Source organism: Heteronotia binoei, chromosome 1 (genome assembly GCF_032191835.1).
Source record: "Heteronotia binoei isolate CCM8104 ecotype False Entrance Well chromosome 1, APGP_CSIRO_Hbin_v1, whole genome shotgun sequence".
Taxonomy (NCBI): Eukaryota; Metazoa; Chordata; class Lepidosauria; order Squamata; family Gekkonidae; genus Heteronotia; species Heteronotia binoei.
The window spans coordinates 199,260,552-199,285,709 of record NC_083223.1 but is presented as its reverse complement, the minus strand read 5'-3'; the positions used below and the strand labels follow the sequence as shown (position 1 = coordinate 199,285,709).

General features: G+C 41.0%; 1 protein-coding gene across 1 annotated transcript in view; it reads left to right on the top strand.

Moving 5' to 3' along the window:
- IARS2 (isoleucyl-tRNA synthetase 2, mitochondrial) overlaps nt 1–25,158 on the top strand; it is a 52,175-nt gene that overhangs the window by 9,406 nt on the left and 17,611 nt on the right. Inside the window, exons 10-14 of the mRNA XM_060246484.1 lie at nt 1,410–1,500; nt 1,610–1,761; nt 3,579–3,739; nt 21,052–21,154; nt 22,039–22,132. Coding sequence (XP_060102467.1) covers nt 1,410–1,500; nt 1,610–1,761; nt 3,579–3,739; nt 21,052–21,154; nt 22,039–22,132 — 601 coding nt within the window. The remainder of the gene's footprint in view (nt 1–1,409; nt 1,501–1,609; nt 1,762–3,578; nt 3,740–21,051; nt 21,155–22,038; nt 22,133–25,158) is intronic.

Genomic DNA, 25,158 nt, shown 5'->3' with positions numbered 1-25,158 from the left:
TGATAACTCATAGAATGTTTGTATAGTCACTTATTATTCTGGGTTGGATCTTGTCTGTGGGAGAAATGATCTTCCCCCTTCTCCTGTCATTTCCAAAGAGAATCCTGATTCCCCCCAGCTCTAGTTATAACTAATTGGGAGGCAGGGAGAGGACAGACAACACAATTGTGCCTTTCTCTCCACCCCCCCCCCCCCGGTATTAGATCTACTAGCAGCTGAGGAAGGGTGTAGATGGAAAGAGCTACTTGCGCACATGTCCCAATCCATTGCCCCCCCCCCTGCCCTGAGCTTGAATTATACATTGAAAGATCCAGTCATGGATGTCCAGCATCATGCATAGTTTGGCCCTGGAGTTCTGTTCACATAACTAGTCAGGAAAAGAAGGCAGTTGTGTACCAAGACAGAGTGATACTGTCCTAAAAATCATCCAATCAGGTGTTGAGAATCCTCAAAAAAATACAGCTTATTGTCTTTGGATAAACCCCTTCGCTGAATCCTTATACTATCTGTAGTCAGCTGTCAGCAAATTCTTGGCAATACTTTTCCTCCAACAGAAGACTCCTTAGGCTGGAGAAAGGACTGCAGATTTTGCTCAGGGAAGTGGTAGGATACATGCCAGTATCTTGAGCCTCACTTTAGAGAGCTGGGGAGATTATGATGATTTTGTGAGGACTCTCAGGGGAAAGGAAATCTCATTTCTCCATCCTCAACATCCTCAGCATTGCCTCTGTCCCTCCTTCCTGCTTACTTGTCTCCTCCTCCTGTGTGCATATGCATACACATACAGTAAGAAGAGGAGAAATGAGCATCGGGGAAGGAAGCCAGAAGCAGCTCCAACTTTCCCTGTTCCTGGTGTGTCTTGCTGCTATGCTTTTGAGTTCCATTTTGCATTGCTAGCCCAAATATTGTTGAACTTTGGTGGGTGCGTGTGCGGGGAGGTTGATACACATGCACATGTGTAGATTTTCTATACCCAATTTTTCTTTATTAAGGTTTTTCCAAGCCTGGGAGTTTCTCTAGTTTTATAGACGCCTATATTGTAGCTGTGGCTGGACCTGTTGGATGGATTTGCATATCTACATGGAAGTTCCCTAGCTATTGGAGATATATAGACACATGTTTCTGTAGTGCTTTCAGATGTGCAAAGCATATGGTATAAATTGCCTTATAGCAGTCCTTACAATAAGTCCTGTTAAGGTAGGTCAGTATTCTTCTTCATATTGCAGAATGAGGGCTGATCTAAGAGATTAGCTCATGTAAGATCACCTAAAGAGTTCTTTACAGAAGCAGAAATTGAACCAGGAATTTCCTAATTCAGCTGTCTCCACTAGCTGTCTTTGACCATGTCCTTATAAAGCATGTCTGATAAAACATTTTCAGGTTTATAAAATCAACTAATGTTCTTCTAGGATTGTCTGGTGGATGAAGGTGGACTTTTCACAGAGGCTGCAGGTTCAGAGCTTCAGAATAAATCTGTTCTTGAAGACGGAAATGAAATGGGTCTGTACATGATTTCTATCTGAAAATAAAGTAGGACATAGCAGATCTCCAGTTGTGCAAGATGCTGACATTTGAAATTCACCAGTGATCTTTCTATGGCTTTCCACAGTCATTCAGATGCTTCAGGCAGCCAAAAATTTATTGAAAGAAGAGAAATTCACCCACAGCTACCCATATGACTGGAGGACTAAAAAACCAGTGATTATTCGTGCCAGCAAGCAGTGGTTCATTAATACAGAGAATCTCAAGGCTGCTTCTCAGGTATTAGACGGACTCTCTGAACCTTTCGTTCTTGCTAAACTGTCAGATGTAATTTTCATTATTCAAAATGTTTTCATCTGGTTCTGAATGCCGATATTTGACCTCCAGATGAGAACCCCCTGTAGGATATATAAAGGCAGTGGGTTAGATTCTAAGGCATTTCTGCATATTCAAAGGTTAGTAGGATTTCTGTGATTCCCATTCATTGTAAAGCCCCACCCCCCATCACAGTCCATGCTTTTTGGTAGCATGGGAACAGAAATAGATGAGATAAAAAACAACTCATCTACAAACTTCCATCTTTTGGCCTTCTTTGCTGTCAGCTCAGCCCTGTAGCTGAAAACCCAACATTCTACAGTACTGCCCAGAAGGTTTTTACCTGTATGTTATTACTGTGGCAACTCTATTATGGCTTTAAGTATGGATTTTAAATTTTAACTGGTTGGATTTTAAACTTTTCTGCTCCTGTTATGATTACGTGAATTGTAAGCTGCCCTGAGCCCGCTCCGTGGGGAGGGCGGGGTATAAATTAAAGTAAATAAATAAATGATGACAGATCTTGGGATCCCATCCAAGAAAGCACATAGTGTCCAATCTAGGGTTGCCAGGTCCCCCTGGCCGCCATCAGGGGCGGGGAACTCCTAGAATGTAGGGGTGAATCATGGAAAGGACAGAAACTTCAGCTGGGGTACAATACCATAGAGCCCACCCTTCAAAGTATCCATTTTCTCCAGAGAAACTGATCTTTATAGTCTGGAGATGAGCTGCAATTCTGGGGAATTCCCCACATCCTACCTGGAGGCTGGCATCCTTAGTCCAGTCCCTTGGCAGCTTGAAATGAGTGGTAGCTGTTGTTTGCCAGACTGTTTAAGATGGAATTTAGAATCACCTAGAAGAGATTTCTAGATATACTTGCACAGCTCATAAGGTACACATTTGGGTGAGGGGGGGCGTGTTCTGGAAAAAGAGATGTCGGAACTCTCGAGGGAAATGAAGGAGAAACACATGGGATTCTTTGAAACAATATTATTTTCATGTGCTACAGACTTACCTCTACTTTAAAATAGTTTCTAAACTTTAGACATGTCACCAGTTTCCTCAGTTCTTTTTTGGGTCTTGCTTTTGGTGCTCAATACTGAATGATGATCTTGAAGCAACTGTGTTTTAACATACTTTGTTGGGTCAAAGATTTTTAAAGGAGGTCCAACAATTTTTATAAACAATAAAGATGTTACAATTTTGACTGACAAGGAGGACATCATGTTCCCCCTGAGCCTCTCATGCACTTTTAGGCATTTTTTTTAAATATTGTTTCCATGAGGAGGTTCAGGAACCCTGCATTTGGATCATGTGAAGTATTGGACTTCAATGTTTTTGTACCCACAGCACCTATAAATGTGAACTGAAATTCTAAATACATAGTATTTATTTCAGAAATACAGTTGTAAGATTTTAAAATTTAAAATATGGGAAACCTCCCAAATAGGGGAGGGACGGTGGCTCAGTGGTAGAGCATCTGCTTGGTAAGCAGAAGGTCCCAGGTTCAATCCCTGGCATCTCCAAAAAAGGGTACAGGCAAGTAGGTGTGAAAAACCTCAGCTTGAGACGCTGGAGAGCCGCTACCAGTCTGAGTAGACAATACTGACTTTGATGGACCAAAGGTCTGATTCATTATAAGGCAGCTTCATATGTTCATATGACATGCTCTTCTAAAGTTTGTTTTTTGCAAAACAGTTTTGTGGGAAAATAGTGTCTTTACCTCTCTTTGACATATGATCTTTTGTCAAACTGTAAGACTTTTTCTGAATGTTTTATAGGAGGCACTTAAGAAAGTTAAATGTGTCCCAGCTTCAGGGATGAATAGAATGCTAGAAATGCTGGATAGGAGAACATACTGGTGTATATCCAGACAGAGGCGCTGGGGTGTTCCCATTCCAGTTTTTTACCATAAGAAAACAGGTGAACCCTTAATCAACAGGTATGTGTTTTATAGGAATTTGGTTATTTTAAAATGTAATGTGGCTTCGTTTGGGGTTTTTGCATACAGCAACAATTGGCAAAGGGAATACTTCAAAGCTCCAACATATTTTGACCTTGGCTGTCACTATCTTTGTGGTAGGTGCTTTGGGGAAACCATGCATACCATTTCCATGCTTGCTTCATCAGTATGTGCATTTGCATAAGAATACACTCAGGGGGTGCTGTTTCCAAATCTTTGTCCTTCAGGAACTTGGTGGAAGCAAGCCTGTTGTCCTCATTTAGGTCTGCAAAGGATGGAATGTATGTAAACAGCTGTTCCTGGTATTTAAGTGAAGGAGTGGGGGAGCTCTTTTAGTGTAAGCACAAAGTTGGCATGCATATTGAAGTCTGTGCACACACAGGTGGTCACAGGATTGGGGCTTTATATAAATAAGCTTTCACAGTGTGATAAAAAGGGGATCACAAGCAAACAGTTGTTTAGTTACATAACTAAGATCCCACCAAACTGATGAACAGGCTATGTGTAAAGGGAGAGCTTTTGCATTTCAAGGACGTATACTCATACACTTTATAGTCGCACTACAGCTGGGATATCCAGGGTCAGAGATGGAAGCCACGTGTTGCCTCTCAGAAGCGGTGTGGGCAAGCCATTATTTTTCTCCACAGAAGTGAGGGTTTACCCTTCACTATTTTGGCAGAGGTGTAGACTTGAGCACGTTAGTGGGACACAGGATATATCTGATGGCTCCAGATGTTGAGAATGGAACTTGGTCCAGTCCAAGTAGCTTTGTCCTTTGCACTATTTCTTGTTCATATTAGATGGTATTTGCGAAGGAGCAAAGAGCTCATGAAACAGTGTGTAAGAAACTAAGAGTGGTGCATACACTAGGTAATGTTAACTTGCAGGCTTGTACGGAAACTAAACCCTCGGGATGCATAAAACATGGATTCTGATGTCTCTGCACTAATGCATAGAGTATGGGAAACAAACAGGAGGAACTGAAAGTCCTAATAAAGGAAGGAGACTATGACATAATAGGCCTTACTGAAACTTGGTGGGATGACAGACAACTGGAATATTAGGATTCAGGGGTACAACTTATTTAAAAGGGACAGGCAAATGAGAAAGGGTGGAGGCATAGCAGTATATGTGAAGGAGGTATATACTTGTGAGGAAATATGTGAATCTGACCATGGCAGCTCAGTTGAAAGTCTCTGGGTAAAAATAAAAGAACTAAGAAATAACAAGTGATATTATTGTGGAGGTCTGCTATAGACCACCAAGTCAGGTAGAGGACTTGGATGTGATACTTCTACAGCAGATTGCAAAGTTCTCCAAGAGAAGGGATACAGTGATCATGGGAGATTTCAGTTACCCAGACATCTGTTGGAAGTCCAGCTCTGCTAAAAATGAAAAGTCAAATAGATTCCTGACTTGTCTTGCTGACCACTTCCTTTTCCAGAAAGTGAAGAAGGAAACAAGGGGATCTGCTATCTTGGATTTGATTCTCACCAACAAGGAAGAATTGATTGAAGAAGTAGAAATAGTGGGCACCCTGGGCAGTAGCAACCATGTGATTTTGGAATTTACAGTCTTAGGGAAGGGAAAAGCTATACGTAGTCAAACTTATATGTTGGATTTCAGAAAGGCAAACTTCGATAAACTTAGAACTATGCTGGGTAAAATCCCATGGTCAGAAATACTTAGGAGGAAGGGGGCTCAGGAGGGGTGGGAGTTGCTTAAAAGCGAAATACTGAAAGTGCAATCATAGATGATTCCTATGAGAAGAAAAAATGGAAAAAGCCTAAAGAAGCCAAAGTGGCTCCATAAACAGCTCTCTAAAGACTTGAGAAATAAAAAAAACTCCTTTAGGAATTGGGAGGAGGGCCTTATAACCAAGGATGAATATAAAGAAATCACCAGTGCTTGTAGAGAAAAAGTTAGGAAAGCTAAAGCTCAGTATGAGCTTAGGCTGGCCAAAGATGCTAAAAACAACAAAAAAGGGTTCTTTTCTTATGTTCAGAGTAAGAAAAAGAGCAAGGACATGGTATTCCCATTGTGAGTGAGGGCAAGGAAGTGAAATTGTAACAGGTAATGAAGAGAGGGTGGAACTGCTCAATTCCTACTTTTCCTCCTCTTCTGAGGGAAATAGTGCTCAACATGGCAAAAACAGAACATATAATGAGGGTATGAAGTTCCAACCTAGGATCAGCGTAGGGGTATTACATAAACACCTAGTTTCTTTAAATGAAACTAAGTCCTCAGGGCCAGATGAACTGCATCCAAGGGTTCTAAAAGAGCTTGCGGATGTAATTTCTGAGCCTCTGGCTATTATTTTTGAGAATTCTCGGAGAACAGGAGAGGTGCTGGAAGATTGGAGGCGGACGAATGTTGTTCCCATCTTCAAGAAGGGGAAAAAAGACGATCCGGGTAACTACCAACCCGTCAGCTTGACGTCTATACCTGGAAAAGTTTTAGAACAAATCATCAAACGGTCGTGGAACATTTAGAAAGAATGGATGTGATTACTAAGAGCCAGCGTGGTTTTCTCAAGAACAATGTCAGACTAACCTGATCTCTTTTTTTGAGAAAGTGACTACTTTGTTGGATCAGGGGAATGTTGTAGACATCGTTTATCTTGATTTCAGTAAGGCTTTTGATAAGGTTCCACATACTATCCTTGTTGACAAGTTGGTAAAATGTGGTTTGGATCCTGTTACTGTTAGGTGGATCTGTAACTGGTTGACAGATTGCACCCAAAGAGTGCTTGTGAATGGTTCCTCATTCTCTTAGAGAGGAGTGACAAGTGGAGTGCCTCAAGGATCTGTCCTTGGACCTGTTTTGTTCAACATCTTTATCAGTTATTTGGATGAAGGAATAGAGGGAATGCTTATTAATTTTGCAGATGATATTAAATTGGGAGGGGTTGCAAACACAGAAGAAGACAGAAACAGGATACAGGATGATCTTGACAGGCTGGAAAACGGGCTAAAATCAATAAAATGAATTTTAACAGGGATAAATGTAAAGTTCTGCGTTTTGGTAGGAAAAATCCAATGCATGGTTATAGGATGGGGGAGACTTGTCTTAGCAGTAGTATGTGCAAAAAGGATCTAGGGGTCTTAGTGGATGATACGCTGAACATGAGTCAACAGTGTGATGCAGTGGCTAAAAAGGCAAATGCAATTTTGGGCTGTATCAACAGAAGTATAGTGTCCAGATCACGTGAAGTGATGGTATCACTTTACTCTGCTCTGGTAAGACCTCACCTGGAGTATTGTGTTCAGTTTTGGGCACCACATTTTAAGAAGGATATAGACAAGCTGGAACGGGTCCAGAAGAGGGCGACGAAGATGGTGAGGGGTCTGGAGACCAAGTCCTATGAGGAAAGGTTGAAGGAGCTGGGAATGTTTAGCCTGGAGAGGAGGCGGTTTAGAGGTGATATGATCACCATCTTCAAGTACTTGAAGGGCTGTCATATTGAGGATGGGTGTGGAATTGTTTTCTATAGCCCCAGAATGTAGGACCAGAACCAATGGATTGAAATTAAATCAAAAGAGTTTCCGGCTCAACATTAGGAAGAACTTCTTGACTGTTAGAGCAATTCCTCAGTGGAACAGGCTTCCTTGGGAGGTGGTGAGCTCTCCTTCCTTGGAGGTTTTTAAACAGGGGCTACATGGCCATCAGACAGCAATAAAGACCCTGTGAATTTAGGAGGAGGTGTTTGTGAGTTTCCTGCATTGTGCAGGGGTTTGGACTAAATGACCCTGGAGCCTGGAGGTCCCTTCCAATTCTATGATTCTACTGGGCTTTTGCTGAATATGGTGAAGTAGGTAAAGGTTCATAGACCAGTTCACATCATTAGGTAAAAGAGATTGTGCTGGGTTTTGCCATAGAAGAACCAACCTTGTCCATGGCTGTCATTTGGCCAGGGTCCCAGTAGTTCATTTGAAAAAGAAGAAGGTATTGGATTTGTACCTCACCCTTCACTCTGAATCTCAGAGTCTCAGAATGGCTTACAATCTCCTTTACCTTCCTCCCCCCCAACAAACACCCTGTGGGGTAGGTGTGGCTGAGAGAGCTTTCACAGAAGCTGCCCTTTCAAAAACAGGTCTGTGAGAGCTATGGCTGACCCAAGGCCATTCCAGCAGCTGCAAGTGGAGGAGTGGGGAATCAAATCCATTCTCCCAGATAAGAGTCCATGCACTTAACCACTACATCAAACTGGCTCTCAATTTGCCACCTTTGGAAGAAAATGCAGGCAACCCTGCTCAGGCCCAGTGCTAATTGTTTTCTTTGCAACGTTGCTGAGAAGAGCCTGTATAGAAGCCAAACTCTTCTAATACAGTAGATATCAGAAACCCCTCAGGAGCTGGAGACTCTGTACATAAAGACTCATTATCTCTGCGCTGCAGTGTCCTTGCCAGTTTTTATGGAGGGAAGGATGAGCCATGCTAAGAGCCCATTATGATGAAGACAAACTACTTTCATACAGAAGCAGCTATTTTTAAGAGTCCGTCTTATTTCCTAATGGTACTTCTTAATGGAAATGTATACTAGAATTTTCTTGAGCATTGCCTTGGTTATAGTTGAGGGCTGCTTTGTTGTTTAACACTTGATCATCCAGAATGCTCCTGGGCAGCTGGCCTGTTTGTCTGCCTGCTGCATAGGAAGGTTATGTGGCTCAAGGGGAAGAAGGATCCTGCCGACAAGTCAACAAGACTAACCTGATCCAGTTGTTTTTTTTTTTTTTTGAGAAAGTTACTATCTTGCTGGATCAGAGGAATATTGTGACATAGTTTATCTTGATTTCAGAAAAGCTTTTGATAAGGTACTACATACTATCCTTGTTGACGAGTTGGTAAAATGGGATTTGGATCCTGTTACTGTTAGGTGGATCTGTAACTGGCTGACAGATTGCACCCAAAGAGTGCTTATGAATGGTTCTTCATCCTCTTAGAGAGAGGTGACAAGTGGAGTGCCTCAGGGATCTGTCCTGGGGCCTGTTTTGTTCAGCATCTTTATAAATGACTTGGATGAAGGAATAGAGGGAGTGCTTATTAAATTTGTAGATGATTCTAGGAGGTTTTTAAACACCTTCCTCGGGAGGTGGTGGGCTCTCCTTCATTGGAGGTTTTTAAGCAGGCTAGATGGCCATTTGACAGCAATGAAGATCCTGTGAATTTAGGGGGAAGTATTTGGGAGGACAGCTATGGAGAACCTAGGCAGTATAATAAAAAGTAGAGACATCACCCTGCCAACAAAAGTCCATATAGTCAAAGCGATGGTATTCCCGGTAGTAATGTATGGCTGTGAGAGTTGGACCATAAGGAAGCCCGAGCGCAGAAGAATAGATGCTTTTGAGCTGTGGTGCTAGAGAAGAATCTTGAGAGTCCCTTGGACTGCAAGAAGATCCAATCAGTCAGTCCTAAGGGAAATCAAGCCTGACTGTTCCCTGGAAGGTCAGATGATGAAGCTGAAGCTCAAATACTTTGGCCACCAATTAAGAAAGGAGCACTCACTGGAGAAGACCTTGATGCTGGGAAAGACAGAAGGCAAAAGAAGAAGGGAATGGCAAAAGATGAGATGACTGGACAGCGTTACTAATGTAACTAACACAAATTTGAGCAGACTTCGGAGGATGGTGGAAGACAGGAGGGCCTGGTGTAACTTTGTCCATGGGGTTGCAAAGAGTCAGATGCAACTGTGCGATTGAATAACAACAATTTGTGAGTTTCCTGCATTGTGCAGGGGGTTGGACTAGATCAGGGGTGGCCAACGGTAGCTCTCCAGATGTTTTTTTGCCTACAGCTCCCATCAGCCGCAGCCATTGGCCATGCTGGCTGGGGCTGATGGGAGTTGAAGGCAAAAAACATCTGGAGAGCTACTGTTGGCCATTCTTGGACTAGATGACTCTGAAGGTCCCTTCCAACTATGATTCTATAAATTGGGAGGTCTGGAGACCAAGTCCTATGAAGAAAGGTTGAAGGAGCTGGGTATGTTTAGCCTGGAGAGGAGGCAGCTGAGAGGCAGCTGATCATCATCTTCAAGTACTTGAAGGACTGTCATATAGAGGATGGTGCAGAATTGTTTTCTGTTGCTCCAGAAAGTTGGACCTGAACCAGTGGTTTGAAATTAAATGAGAAGAGTTTCCAGCTCAATATTAGGAAGAACTTCCTGATAGTGGTTCTTCAGTGGAACAGGCTTCCTCAGAAGGTGGTGGGCTCTCTTTTCTTGAAGGGTTTTAAACAGAGGCTAGATGGCCATCTGACAGCAATGTGGATCCTGTGAATTTAGGGGTAGATATTTGTGAATTTCCTGCATTGTGCAAGGGGTTGGACTAGATGACCTTGGGTGGTCCCTTCCAGCTCTATTATTATCCTATTCTATGATTCTGTGAAGGCTGGGAATTGCCGTCATGATATTCACTGTAGGGGGCAGGGCAGAGCAATAAGCTGGGGTGTCTGGTATATTTCATTAACCTGAAACCCCCATTCCCCATGAGAGCTGGATAACAAAGCTTTTACTGCACATATGTTTAGAAATCTAGGCTTCTTGCATCTTCTGCTAGTGTGTTTGTAGTTTTAGTCCCTTTTTGTAATTGGGGCTTAATACATTAGTAGTAAGAATAATATCCTCCTGCCCAACATTTTGTGATTTGTTCTCTGGCAGATGGTATTGAAATAAACATGCTATGTACCAAGAATGCAGTTGCTCCACCTGGCAGAATTCCAAATAGACATTAGAGGTCCCTTCCTACATCTTTGCAGGAAAAGTGGAGGTGGGAGGATGAATGCCAAATGGTTATATTTGCAATGCTGCTCCTCTCCCAGCATTCAGAGGAGTATGGCAATGTTCATCCAAGCTTTTGCAGATGGATGCACAGCTTCATGTGCAGCTCCCTAAGTGTGTGATTTGCTGGGAGTGTGGAAGCTGTGTGTGCAGTTACTGAACAGAGATAGAAGAAAAGAATAAATGGGGAATGACTGTTGGAGATGCAGAGGGACCTATGTGGCAGATAGAGGGGGGAAATGGGAATGATGGATTTGGGTTCTGAGGGACCTATGGGTGGTGTAAGAAAGAAAAAGGGGAAATAGGGAGCAAAGAATTCCTGTGGGATGGAGAAAGAAATAGGAAATTAGCTTGAGAGATGGGAATATAGAGACCCGAGAGCCACCAGGACTTGCAGGGGCATTGTCATTTTCCTTTCCCCCATTATTTCCTCTTGTCCTTCCTTGGCAGCCCCCACAATCTCTCCCATTTTTCTGCTTCCTTAATTTAATTTAATTTAATTTTTTATCTATATCCTGCTGTATCCTGCAAGCGTACTCAGGGTGGCTTACAACAATAAAACAACAGAGTTAAAATAATATAAAAACAGACATTACAAAACAGGAGCAGCACAGTAAACAGTCTTACAGACATAGGCAGTAAACAGCATGCGGCCATAATGGTGAAATGCTGGGGGAAGTGATAACTTTCAAGGACACCCGCTGGATTAATTAAAAGCCTGGCGGAAGAGCTCTGTCTTACAGGCCCTGTGAAACCTTGATAAGTCCCACAGGACCTGGATCTCCAGCGGAAGCTCATTCCACCTGGTAGGGACCAGGGCCAAAAAAGCCCTGGCCCTCGTTGAAGCTAGCCAGGTGTCCTTAGGAGCAGGTATTATGAGGAGATGTTGAGCAGCAGACCTCAGAGCCCAGGTGAGTTCATATGGAGAGAGGCGGTTCCGAAGATATGCAGGCCCAGGCCATAAAAGGTCTTAAAGAAGAGCCTTCTACCCTTCCCACCCACCAGCCAACCTGCCTTTATCTGCCCCTGTTTTCAGCTTTTCCTCTCCTTGGCAGCCTCTTCCTGGGAAAATTGTCATCCAGTTGTGCAGCCATACACTCCCAGACCCACAAGGATTTGGAGGAACACTTCATTTCCCCCATATCCCCATACTATTTCCCTTTTCCTTCCTCTTAGCAACACCTATTCCTTCTTTCCTTTACCTACCAATAAATCAGTCTATCTTTTATCTGCTCTGCTTCAACTATATTCATTTACTTTTTTATACATCATCTCTCGCCACAATAGTCTTCTTCCCTCTTTTATCCTCACAACAATCCTCATGATAAATTAAGCTGAGAATGTGTGATAGGTACAGAAGCTCACTGGGTGACCTTGGGCTACAGTGGCTATTCAAACTTGGTTTTTCAGATCCTGGTCTACAACTATCCATTACACTGGTTTTCATGGGGTGACTGCTGTTGAATTGTAGCAAGCAGTTAGTCATGGGTGAGTCATGCAGGTTGCATGGTAGCCTGTTGCTTGGCGGTTGCTGTCAGGTCTGACTCCAAAGAGTCCTCCCTCAAAAAGACCCAAAACAGTGTCCTGTCCCTTTCCCCTGCATTTTACTCACAGAAACTAAGACTTGAATTCTAGAAATTCTCTTGTGTTTGCCTGCCATTGGCCACTGAGGGCATTTATTTCTTAAAGCTACAAGTGCTGCTTCTATTATTTTGGATAGTTGTATCCCCAAGATGTGCTTGTTTTTAGATTTTGGATTTTTCCGCAAACTTCAGGCATTTTTTTCAGGTTTGTAGAAAGCAGTTTTGTCTGTTCATGGCTCAGATCTGTGACTAAGTATCCATAGATAAGGCTATGCAAAAGAAGGAGCAACAGTATAAGAGAGTATAGAGCAGAGAAGAAAGAGAAGGGAGGTTTACAGATGTAGTGCCGTGTAGCTCCTTAGAGCCAGAGTGTCAAACATGCAGCCTGGGGGCCAAATTAGCACAGGAGCTACAGAGTAAAATACCTGGGGAAGGAAGGAAAAAGCCAGAGCTTCCTTTGCCCAGTTCCCTGGATCCCATGGGAGAAATACAAAAAAAGCACCTTTAAGACCAACAAATGCTAATGCTTTAAACATGTTTTATTTTAAGAGGTTTTTTTTTAAAAAAAATCTTTAGTTGTGTTTGTTTGTGTCCTTTAAAAAGTTTATATCTCTGCTACCTAATCTTAAATAAGTAAACACATGGCCTGGCCCAACACAGCGCAGCCCAACAAGGTCTCATTTATGTCAGTCCGGCCCTCATAACAAATGAATTCGACATCCCTGCCTTAGAGGATGCAGGAAAGGGAGATTAGCAGGAAAACATGGTTCAAAAAGAAAACACTCCTCAGTGACTCTCCTCAGTTTATGGCCCTTTTGAGTCAGTAAAAAGTTTTGGTAGGGTTTTTTTGTATGTGTGATGTTGACTCTCTTAAAATAATTCCAGGATTTATGCTTTAAAAAAAGGGCCCTGCTGCATGTGAGAGTTTTAAGCATACCCTCTTAAAACAAATATGAAAAATGCTGGTCGGGGAGGGAGGGGTGTGGGATATACTATTGGTGACAGTTTGGGGAGAGAACTGAGTAATTAGAATGCCGGAGGAATTCCCTAGGTGAATGCAGGAAGGAAAATTCTAAAAGTAGCTGTTTGGGGGTAGGGAATACTTTGTGAGATTGTTACTTTAAACTCAGAAGCAATGTTCTCTGGGAAGTGACTGAGGTTGGTTTGCGTTTGTTTCTGTTTTCCTTTGTTTAAAAACTGTCAAGACTAATTGGATTCATATTTTTGCTAAGTTTCTTTTATTTAATAAGATTTTTTTCTTATGCTTTGCTCTAATCTGCTGTTAAAAATATTGGGACATGAGTGGAAGAAAAATGGAAAAAAGAAGCCAAGACAAAAGACAAGACAGACAAGAACAATATATACTATAAGAAAGAAACTTTTTCATACCCTGGCTTTGATAGAAAGAAGGGAATAAGGAGTTAATAATTACTAAAAGGAACCAAGCCAAAATCAAGCCTGTCTTAAGTCTTTTGTGTTTGGTGACATAAAGTGGCCAAACAACTTAAACCAGTCCTTTCCTTCCTCTCTGATGAGGTTTAAGCATGTTTCATCTATGAAGTATACAAGTTTTCTTATGGGTTTTAAAAATCTTACTAGTTTGCTTACGTGAACTGTCAGTGTTCTGATTTGATATACCTTGCAATTCATTGTCTTCCGAATAATAACCTAGAATGTTTGCACTACATGCAAATAGATGTATTCTTTAGAACTGATGTAGGCCGAAGGTAAATTGTAATCCACTTGCTAGATTTCCAGTGAACCACCTGTTGCCTGCTGGGATTCTTGCAAAGTGTGCAGCACTAGGTGACCTTGTTCCAGGCAGCATAGCATTCCGGCTCAGAGTGCATGCTTGAGATCATTGAAGGAAGATTCATTCACATGGCCCAATAGTTAAGAGAAGGTGCTTTGTATGCAGTTTTCCTTAATAAATTTAAAACACAGCTGTGAATCTTGGGGATTCTAGTACACCTCCCCCCTCAGAAGACTAAAGTCTTCTCGCCTCTGCTTTAAGGACCTTCTGACCACTGATAATGGATGCATCTGTTATCTGGAATTCTTCCATGGAACCAAGCAAACCATGATACGCATGTAACTCAGGAAGCGAATCACGATAGGCCTAATTTATATGTAATTTTAAGAAGCAATCTGAAGAATCCCTTCTGCCTTCCCATCCCCTCCCAAGCACAAATTCCACCACTGCATGTGTTAATTCTGCTTAAGATGAATGTGACTTTGCACTGAAACTCATGAGATTAAGGACTACTATATGTGGTAGTCCTCTATATTATCAAATTCAAATTGAGCCGGTGTGGTGTGGTGGTTAGAGTATTGAACTAGCATCTGGGAGAACTTAGGGTTGAATCCCTGCTCTGCCATGGATACTCACTGGGTGGCAGGTCGTAGAATGGAAACTCACTGGGTGACCTTGGGCCAGTCACTCTCTCAGCCTTACTTACTTCACACAGTTCTTGCAAGGATAAAATGAAGAAGAGGAGACTTACGTAAGTCTGTTTTGGGTCCCCAGTGAGGAGAAACACAGGACAGAAACATCTAAATAATGAGTGGGGGTTAAAGAGGCAATGGCTTTATGGTAGAGCACATGCTTCACATGTGCAGGGCCTCTGACTAGAAAAGACCTCTGCCTCAGGATTTTTGAGGACTGTTGCCAGTCAGGATAGGTAGTAATGTGTTGGATGGACTATAAGTGTATTAAACAGCTTATATAAGCTTGCACAATCCCATGGCTGAATCCATTAATATTTTCTTGTGTTCTGGGACTGAGCTGTCTGCTGAGACTGAACTTTGTAAATAACTGATATACAATTGGTGGGAAATAACATATTATAGAAAGGGTTGGTTCTCTGTTTTGGTTCATGTCATCATAAAGTCATAATTTATTGCTTCCTTTTTATGGTGCTTATGAACATGTATTTCTCATATTACAGGAAGTGGCTACTTTCGGTCTCTGTTGAATCAAAAATTCTTATAGCCATATGATCTCTTTAATTTCATTATCAAGGCAAAATAATCCTTTCTGAGATTCTATATAAAATTCCTGCCCCAACATTATAGGCATAGATGTAACAAAGGAGAAAAACACCGGAAGACAAGCTTGAGTTCTTTTTGAAAATAGTTGCTTTAGTTATATTATGGAGAAATAAAAACAGTATTTATTGCTGTGTTAGATTTTTTTAACAGTTTGTTCACAAGAAAACAAAAAAGCACTTTAATATTTTGTTCTGAAAATATTTTGTTTTTATAGATAAATTGCCAAATGGGTATTGGAAACATTGATGTAGAACAATTCTTGTGTTTATCTGAAATCCAAGCACAGATCTAAAGTGGTCATGGTTTCTTACAATCTTAAACTAGGGGCAGTTTTTCAAGTAAATCAGAAGCTTCACATTTGTTTTAATTACAGTATTCATAAATTATTATAAATGGTACATGGATACACAAGGGCATTCACATTAAGACTGAAGAGTAATATGAAGTGGCCTTAAGTGTTTTAAAATCATTTATTTCCTTCAGTTTGAACTTCGGTCATCGTCTTTGCATCCCAATTCATCTTCCCCCAACATATCTTCTATGTAACTTGCTGAATGGTGGAAGTATCCAGTGTAGTGGAGGAAGTATGCAGTGTATTGACCTACAGAAATGACAGACAAACTTAGAAAGTACAGTCTGTCAAATCATAGGTCATTACCCTGGACCTCAGGTTTGAACAGAAACATCGATTGGTTCTGTGTCCCTTTGCTGCCTTTTCCACAGAACACATAATATGTTTATATGCTTATATAAGACAAAAGAATATGCACTGGAATGAAAAACAGTATCTTCCTTATGTATGTAATAACACATTTTTCTGGAGTGCTCCTACAGTCTGTCCTGATAGGCAGATGTTCTTCAGTCAATACCTACTCCAGTCTGGTCAGTGGCCTTCAAAAGTAACAGCACCTCCACTGGAAATTTGCCTAGTCCACATGGAGTTGCTGTTACACTTGACAACACTGTTTGAACAGCATCTGTTTCCTGTCCACCATCTCATCATGAGCAGAGTGCTCCTGTTGCAGCTAGTCTGAAATAAGAGAGTTCTTTTCCCCCAGGAAGTCTCAGTAAGCAAGGCTGTGGGTGAAGAAGTGGTACTCTTTTTTGGGGTGACTTGCTGCATAAAGCATGAAATGTTTTACTTTAATGTCTTTATGACACATCTTTTTAACCTGAAAACTGGACATTAATATTTAGTCTCTTTGCATCCACCCATCTTATTTTTATATCCAGTGCTATATATGTGTGTCTCTAAGAATTTAATGACACTCAAACTGAAAAACTGGAATAGGAAGCAACAGGTACTAGTAGTTCATGGAGGATTTAAAAGATAAGCAAGTTTGCAGCAACAAAAAAGTATGCAAATACTAATCAGTATGTGACCTTCAAGAAGAGAGTTTCTTATTTTGAGTAGTTTTCTGACAGGAGCACTGAGATTTCTGCTTCAAACCAAAAGAGCTTCTAGAGAAATGAAAGTTATTGTTGAAAAACTGTATCTTTGATCATTAAGGATCGAGAAGATATATTAGTCAAAGCCATTTCTTAAAAGTATCAGTGGATTCACAGTCTTCATTTATGGAATTCGGGGCTGCAAGTATATGTTTACTGTATAGAAAAGTAGCAGCAGCCGCTATTACTAGTTTTGCTTAAATTTTATGCATTCAAAAGCTAGGAACCAGAATGTTCAACCAGTGTTAACAGTAATAGGTAACAGTAACAGTAATAGACAACAGAAATGAGTAAACTGTTTAGAAAATGAGAACCATGCATATTTGTGGCTTGGCTTTCCATTTCTTCTACACAGTATTAACTAATGTATTGAAATGAAGAGATTAGAAATACATGTAAGTCCACAAACCTAGTCAGTCAGACGTTTGCAATTTATGTAAATTAATCCCAATTAAACTGTTTTCCAAGTGCTCCAATTATTTTTTGTGAGTTAATCCATCTGAGTGTTAAAAGATCTGTCTATTTGTGTGTGTGGATTTACTAAAACTTACCCTATTTAAAAATCTTTTAAAATGAACTGAATGCTGCTAACTTTTTTACTGTCTCATTCAATTCTCCTTTTTCCTACAGCCCCTGTGCATATGGCATAGCCTTTTGGGGGGTACTTGACAGGAAACTTTCTTCGCTTTTTCACTTACATAAAAGCTAGTTGGATCCAACCTCAAATCCTGAGTGACCTAAGACTTCTAATATAGTAATTCATTGTAGCTGAACTATGCCTTAAATTCTGTAAGCTTCTAAAATCCCTCTACTTACATATCTTGAAAGATAAAAGAATATCTTTAGTAAAAAAGAAGTTACCTGGCATTCTCACAGTTGTACACAAGGAAGCAATACCAACTCTTTTCCCTCCTGGAAAACGTCTTAGTGCTGCTTAATTTCCCACTAAATAAGCATTTGGCATAATCAGTATCAGAGTTCAAAATGATTGGTTGGCGTCGTGGTAGCGTGAATTGCCTGGTGGATTTTTGTGGCTCGGGTGACACGTAATACAAGTTCTATCCGATATGGCACATGAATACAGGGCAAAGTTTTACAACAGAGCTGCTTATTGCTTACTCTGTGAATTATGATTTTCAAACTGAAGCTTGTCGTTTGTAGAGTGATAAGTAGTTATTTGAGCAAGGTGTTGGGCTGGCAAACTGAATGTGCACTGTGGAGAGAACTTTCACCTTGGGGTGAAATGGGAAGAATACTACTCAGCATTCATAATCGTATCGGGAAAACTTATAGACAGGTTTCCAAGAGGAGCTAAACAGGAACATACTCCAGTTTTGAGAAACATTGCAAGGATATTGACTACCATGTGTTTCTTAGAAGTCAAATAATGTGTAACTATGGTAGCCAAATTATTAGTTTAAAAAAAACTTACAAGAACAGTCGTTTCCTGATCTGCTTTTGTTCTTTTAACTATGCTACCAGAATAGGGTTTTAAAAAATTAATCACCTAATAGTGTTCAGCATTAAGATTTAGATAATAGATTTTTTAAAGACTATAATTATTAAAAAAAAAACTATTCTGTTGTTTGTACTCTGAAACAAACTTCTAGTCTATACAGTAGAGAATTTTGAAAGGCTGCTAGTGAAAATGTTAAAGATATAGAAAGGGATAAACATGAGATAAAGGGAAAACATGAGATCTTAAGTATAGTTGCATTTTTAAGGATATTTGTAAAAGTTACAAATAAGAATTGTATCTCTTACCCACATAACTATACTGATCATTTGTAGCTTAAACCTTTGTTTTAAAAGATAGCAGCTTTCCTGCCTAGTTGTCTGGAAGAAGTTATTGTCATAGGGAAGTTTTTATATCAAGCCTCCATATAAAACCAAAGGTGTCCACCATATGTAGTTTGTCTGTTCTTTTGAATAATTAATATATCTTATGGCCAAATGAACTGTAACGCCCAATGGGTTTTTTTTGTTAGCTTTCAACAGTTGACCTAATAGCAGAGTGAAGAAGATAATAATCTAATCTTATAATAACTGTACTAAATTGCTGTTGGCCTTTGGGTTTCTCTGGGAATCTGATATTGGCATTATATCGTTCATATCTATTTATCTGCCACTACTGTAGTCCAGAATCTAGCAAGTCACCACCTTTGCCTGCAGCAAAGCCAAAAAGTGGTCTCATTGCATTTAAACAGATTTATTAACGGGTAAGCTTCCCTGGGCTGGAATGTTCTTCATGAGACGCGTTATGTTGGCTCAGTATATCTCTCAGTAAAAGTTAGGCTTGGATGATTCTTCTTACAGTAATCCCATAGTGGCAGACAAAACACAGTGTTGAAGCTACCCTTTCTACCCAAGTAAGAATCATGCGATTGCAAAGCAAACCAGGATCCTTTTGAGTTGTGAAAGGAAGCTGCAGTCCCTCTCCCAGGACATCATTTTCAAGTGTAAAATCTAGGGTTTCCATGAAAGCTTTGCATGTTGCACGGATTTGGGGATTTGCTGTCTTCATATAACAAGGCTTGAAAAGGCACCATAGGAATTGGCAAAGCTTCCACTTTGAAATAATGTGGAATAGCTGTTGTACAGATGCAGTTAAGGGTACCTTACAATGGAAGATCACATCTGTTACTCCGTTAGCCCTCTCAACTTTACTTGTGCAAACTCTTGCCACTAATTAAACAGCTCTAGTGAATATTTATGCAGAGAGAAACTGGGTGTTGGATCCTATATTACTTTAAATGAAATTAGCTTGTTTAAGGGATTTTGCAACCTTCAAGATGCCCTCTGGTGACTGATCAGGCTGGTTAGTGCTGTTAGTTTGTCAGCAGGAGGAGGAGGAGAATGAATTTATATCCCGCCCTATACTCTGAATCTCAGAGTGGTCACAATCTCCTCTACCTTCCCCCCCACACACACACACACAACAGACACCCTGTGAGGTAGGTAGGGCTGAGAGAGCTTTTTACAGCAGCTGCCCTTTCAAGGACAGCCTCTGCCAGAGCTATGGCTGACCCAAGACCATTCCAGCAGCTGCAAGTGGAGGAGTAGGGAATCAAACCCGGTTTTCCCAGATAAAAGTCCGCGCACTTAACCACTACACCAAACTGGCAAGAGCCCAGTATAGCATCTTAAAGATTAGCAAAGTTTGTGGCAGGGTGTGAGCTTAAGTGAGTCATTGCTCACTTCTTCAGTATCTGAAGAAGTGAGCAATGACTCATGAAAGTTCATACCCTGCCACAAATTTTGTTAATCTTTAAGGTGCTACTGGACTCTTGCCTTTTCTTCTTGAATGTCAGAATTTTTTAAAGGGGGCAGATTTGTGCTGTTGTGACCCAATGATTTAATTTTCATGTGTTATTTAGCTCTGAAACGTCATCTCTCATCACATCTGGTTGACTCACAGTAAGATCCTAAAAAGAATTACATACTTTGTAAACCACTGAAGTCAGTAGGCTTAGAAAGCCATAACTGTATGGCATAATAGTCCTCCGTGGTGTCCTCCTCTTCCATATTCTCCCAGTATTAGTTGTAAGAAAGTGGTGGCAGGGGTATGTTGTAACCTGGAACTCCTTGAATCATGAGGAAAGGTGGGGTTTATATTTTTAATAAAACCTCTGAAGGCTTAGTATGAAAATTTCTAAGGTGATTTCAATTAACTATTCAGGCTGAGAATCTCAAGAGGTTCTAAACTGGGTTGCTTTTTAGAATGTGATGTCAAAATTCATAAATCAAGCAGTATATGAAAAAAATTAAAATGTTACACTGAGTGTAAGTATAAAAAAACAACAAAAAGACAGGTTTTAATGAGTCATCTGCTAATTTTCCACCATCATCTGCTCTTCTCTTTACCTGGTTCTTGTTACAGTTGAACTTGTCTGACTTCTGTGACCTCTTCCATTCCTAGTATATGGCTGATGCCAGATGTGCGGTGTAGATGTATAAAACAACTGGGCTGACACAGAATAATTTGAATAATTCCAATAGTATTCATAGGGTCATAGAGTTGGAAGGGATCTCCAGGGTCATCTAGTCCAACCCTCTGCAGAGTGCAGGAAATTCACAAATACCTCTCCCATGCTGCATGCCCAGAAGATGGCCTAACCTCCCCTCCCTCTCCCCCCAGATCCTTGGTCAAACTGGCCTGGAGAAAATTACTTACTGATCCCAAAGTGGGGATCAGCATTTCCTTGGGCATGTAAGAAAGGGCCATGATAACTGATGCTACCCTTCCTGCCTTCCCTCTCATGATGTGCCTAAGTTCACAGAATCAGCATTGCCTTTTGGCCTTTTTTTGAAAACCTCCAAAGAAGAGCCCACCACCTCCAGAGGAAGCCTGTTCCACTGGGGAACTAGTCTGTTAAGAAATTCTTCCTAATATTTAGCCAAAAATCTATTTAATCTATTTAATGTCTTTCACAGGAAAAGTACAGAGAATGTGATTAAAATAGTGGAGCAGCATGGCAGCGATGCATGGTGGACTCTTCCTATTGAGCAGCTTCTTCCCAGTGAGGCTTTGGCAAAGGTAATGTAGGAGGTGCTCTTTGAAAGCTGTGTCTGTGCATGGAGTGGCTCATGTTAATTTTGGCCTAGAATTCACAATTTCAGTTCAAGTCCCATCTTTAACTGTTGGCTTGGTTAACTGAGCAGAAGGCCAAAGTAGCTTGGATCTACTGCACCAGCAACCATAACCTTGTGAAAGGATTGCTACTAGGAATGAACACAAACCTGCCCATGACCCTAAATTCAATGGTAAAATCACCTGGGTCATGGTTCACAAACTGAGGTTCATGCAATCCCCTCACCCCTACCCGCCGACCTTCCCACAACCCTCCATGTGATTTTTCGGAGGTTCATGCAGCTTCTGGTGGGAAGTGGGGGGAAGGGAGCAAGAGGGATCACTGAAATGACTGTCTTGCACCTATTTCAGCCTAACAGCTGACAGGCACATCAGTCCCCCTGCTAGTTTGAAATAGATGAAAGCCGTTTCAGCAATCCCGCTGTTCCTCATAGTGATACCCCCCTTTTCCCTGCTGCGGCTTGCTGCAAGTGGAAAAATGGTGGCCCAAACCAGCCAGTTCAGTTTGGACATTTTTTTGCTCAGTTCGGGCACACCACGATCACCAAAAAGAACCGTAATTTTCGGGTTTCTGCCCATCCCTAGTGGCTAATAAATTGTCTAAAGCAAACTGTACAGAATGGGCATGGCAGACTGATTGATCTCATGCTGCCATATTCTTTAGGAATGAAACAAAAGAAGTTGTGTAACTGAATCTCTGTGAATTTAAATGTAAAGAACATAAAGGATAAAAATGGAAGAACAAATTTGTGTATGTAATCTAACTTGTAGAATATTCTGTTGATTCTCCTTACTTGTTTGTGACACTCTTCTGTCTATATCTGGATCAGGTTGGTGCCCATAATATCCATGATTATGTACCAGGACAGGATGTCCTAGATATCTGGTTTGACAGTGGAACATCCTGGGCTCATGTTTTAAAAGGTAAGTTCTAAATCAGTAGCATCCTGAATCATACAGTGGATCATTGCAGCTACCAGAGGATGTAGCATTAGTCACCAGGCATGAGACAGATTATGCTGATAAGTGAATCCATTGCAACACAATGGCATAAATCTTATGGAGCACATGTATGAAATGTTACACATGATGTAGTTTGTTTTTTCCCTCCCCCTTCCTGCAGCAGTCCCCTGAGACCTCAGAAGGCTGGTGCTGGATACGGTTGTTAAGTAAGCTACAAACTGCATAGCTCAGTAAGCTGTAGTGAGGAGAGGGAACCATGTTAAAGTGTCCTCCTCTTCCATCAGCATGTTTCCTTTGTTAGTGATGAGTCTCATCGACCATACATTTTTGTTGTTCATGCAAGTCGCACACCTCCAGCATTAGTGTTTGGGGGGCCTTGGGTGGAGCTACTGGAGAGGGCAAGAAAAAAATGACGTCTGGGTGCATCCATCTACTTATATTGTCTAAGCCCATTATTTAAAAAAATAAATAAAACTAATGACAGCCTTAAAGAATTAGATTATTTTCAGCATGTATAGATAATGTCACATTTTTATGTTCTGAGTTATGTTCCAAAGTTAATGAAATTTTTTGTGTTGCATATTTCTCCTCTTTCGGGCAACAAAATTAACATGTACCTTAAGTACAGATTGATTTTTTACAAGTGGTAGGCTTATTTGTCAAATACATCATTGTACCTCCAGTTTTATGATTCAAGTATGAAAACTCTCTGAATATTTGTGGAAGCAGCTTCAGTGCAACAGTGGAAAGGCAACCCATGTCTACAGTGGTCTCCAAGATTGTGAAAGAGAATTTTAGTGGTAGGTTCTGTTTGAGTAGGACTCTTGTCCAGGGCATCATGTGCTTTTGAACTTTAAACCTGGTATACAAAAACTTCTGATAGTGATCTCTTACAGCTATAAAGCATATTGTCCTAGGGGTTTTATTTCCTGGCAACACAGAGAAGCAATGGTATCATCAGCAAACAGTGAGTTTATCTAAGGGTTCTTTGCACCTTGTCATGAAACAGTTCAGTTAAATGATAGTGAAATTTGCAGAGCTGATTTGCAGTTGTAAAAATCGGTACAGAATTCTTTAAGGAAGTTTCACTTCTATCCATTTTCTTTGAAAGACTGGTTTTACTGCTGGGGTTCATAATCACATGGCGGTACATTGGCATTGTATTTTCTCTTTGTGTAAATGCATACAGATCCAGTAGTTATATGTTTCCTGCTTAAAATGCATGCCATCTTTGGCCAAGTTGGGAAATGCTTTTAACCCATAAACAAGTGCCAGGTTTGCAATTTCTCTACTTTCTTTGAAGTTCCAAGCAGTTGCAGAGTGCTAGTGAAGTTTTATCTCATTGTTGAACGCTGCAAATAACGATCTGCCCACATGGCTGCAGTAATTAAGGTATTTGATAATCTTCACAATTGGGACTAACAGTACTAGTTCCATGTGAGGGACTCCAGTGTGCTAGACGACTCAGGAGATAAGATGGGCCAGCCATAGTCCCTGTAGTTTGGCCTACATCAGGGGTGGCCAATGGTAGCTCTCCAGATGTTTTTTTGCCTACAACTCCCATCAGCCGCAGCCATTGGCCATGCTGGCTGGGGCTGATGGGAGTTGTAGGCAAAAAACATCTGGAGAGCTACCGTTGGCCACCCCTGGCCTACATTGTCCAGTTCAAATTCTTGAACTTGACTGCATTGTCCTGCCTGGATGAAGTGGACGTGAGCTCCAGGTCATGCTTGCTAGTATCTGCTGAAGAGAGTTCCCATCCGTGCACGTGCCTTACAGTGGTCCCTTTGGTGAAATTTATGGGTCTGGGCTGTTCAAATTCTTGCCAAACATTCCTTCCATCCCCATATAGGCCTAGTTTCAGTTCTGGGTGAAGACATGGGGAAGGTTAATAAATGGTTGACTGTCTTTGTAAAACCATGGGAATTAAGGAGCTCACGATGCCTACAGAAAAGATGTGTTGTATATGACCTGAGTGAAAATTTGAGGCCATACTAGATGCCATGGAGCTATCCATTCACAAATAAAGGAAGAGGGATTGACATGGAAAGTGGTGTGCAAGTAAAGGGTGCTGAATCTTCCCCTGGCTCAAATTGTTACTCTCTCCTGTTTGCAGTACTCTTCCAGCCCTTACCTAGTACTAGAAGTAAGCCAAGTTTGGAGAGAAATACTTCATAAACAACTGAATGGTGCAAGGTGAAGCAAGGGAGGGTTTAGCTCCCTTCATCTGCTATGACGGACCCTATCCACTTCCCTCTCTCAGAGGCAAGATTTTCCCTCAGTTTTCCTTTTCCTTTACTGACTGAGGCACCCTAGTAATGTGTTTTCTTCTTTCCTGAAGAACTCTGGCTGTCCCACGCTGTCACAATACAATATCTGGCTGTTGGCTCAGCCCTGGAACCTGAAGGAAGGATCAGAAGCCCCCTTCAATTTAAATAGCAGTTGAGGCATTTTGAAATTCAAAAATAAAAAATATATATTTTATATAACATAGAGGGGAAGATCAAGTGAAATCAGGGGTTGAAATTTCTTAAGTAAAACCAGTACATACACCTTGTGTTTCAGGTTATTAATTAATTCTTAAGCTATTCTTAAGCTGTACTATTCTTAAGATATACTTGAAATCTTTATGAGAGACTTTTGTTCCAGTGTTTTCCCAAACACTCAAGTACACTGGTGCTCTCTTACCAGTACCCAAACCCATTATTTTGAAACATTACAACTCAATAGGGAGTAGCTAACTCCTTGTTTGATTGGTAGGAGAATCCTTCTATCTAGATCTATCCTTGGCCCAAAAGGGCCTCCATCTAACTACCTACTTGTCCTTGCCAGCTTTCCCCAGTTCTTCTTTCTGTGTTAAACTGCTGTCAGTCAGTGCTGAATTCCAAAACTGGACTCTTCTTAGCTAGAGCTGAAATCAGATGTCATCTCTTCTGAGCATCCAGTTCAGAAGTCTTTCTCTGCTATGCTGATGCTAACTAATCAGA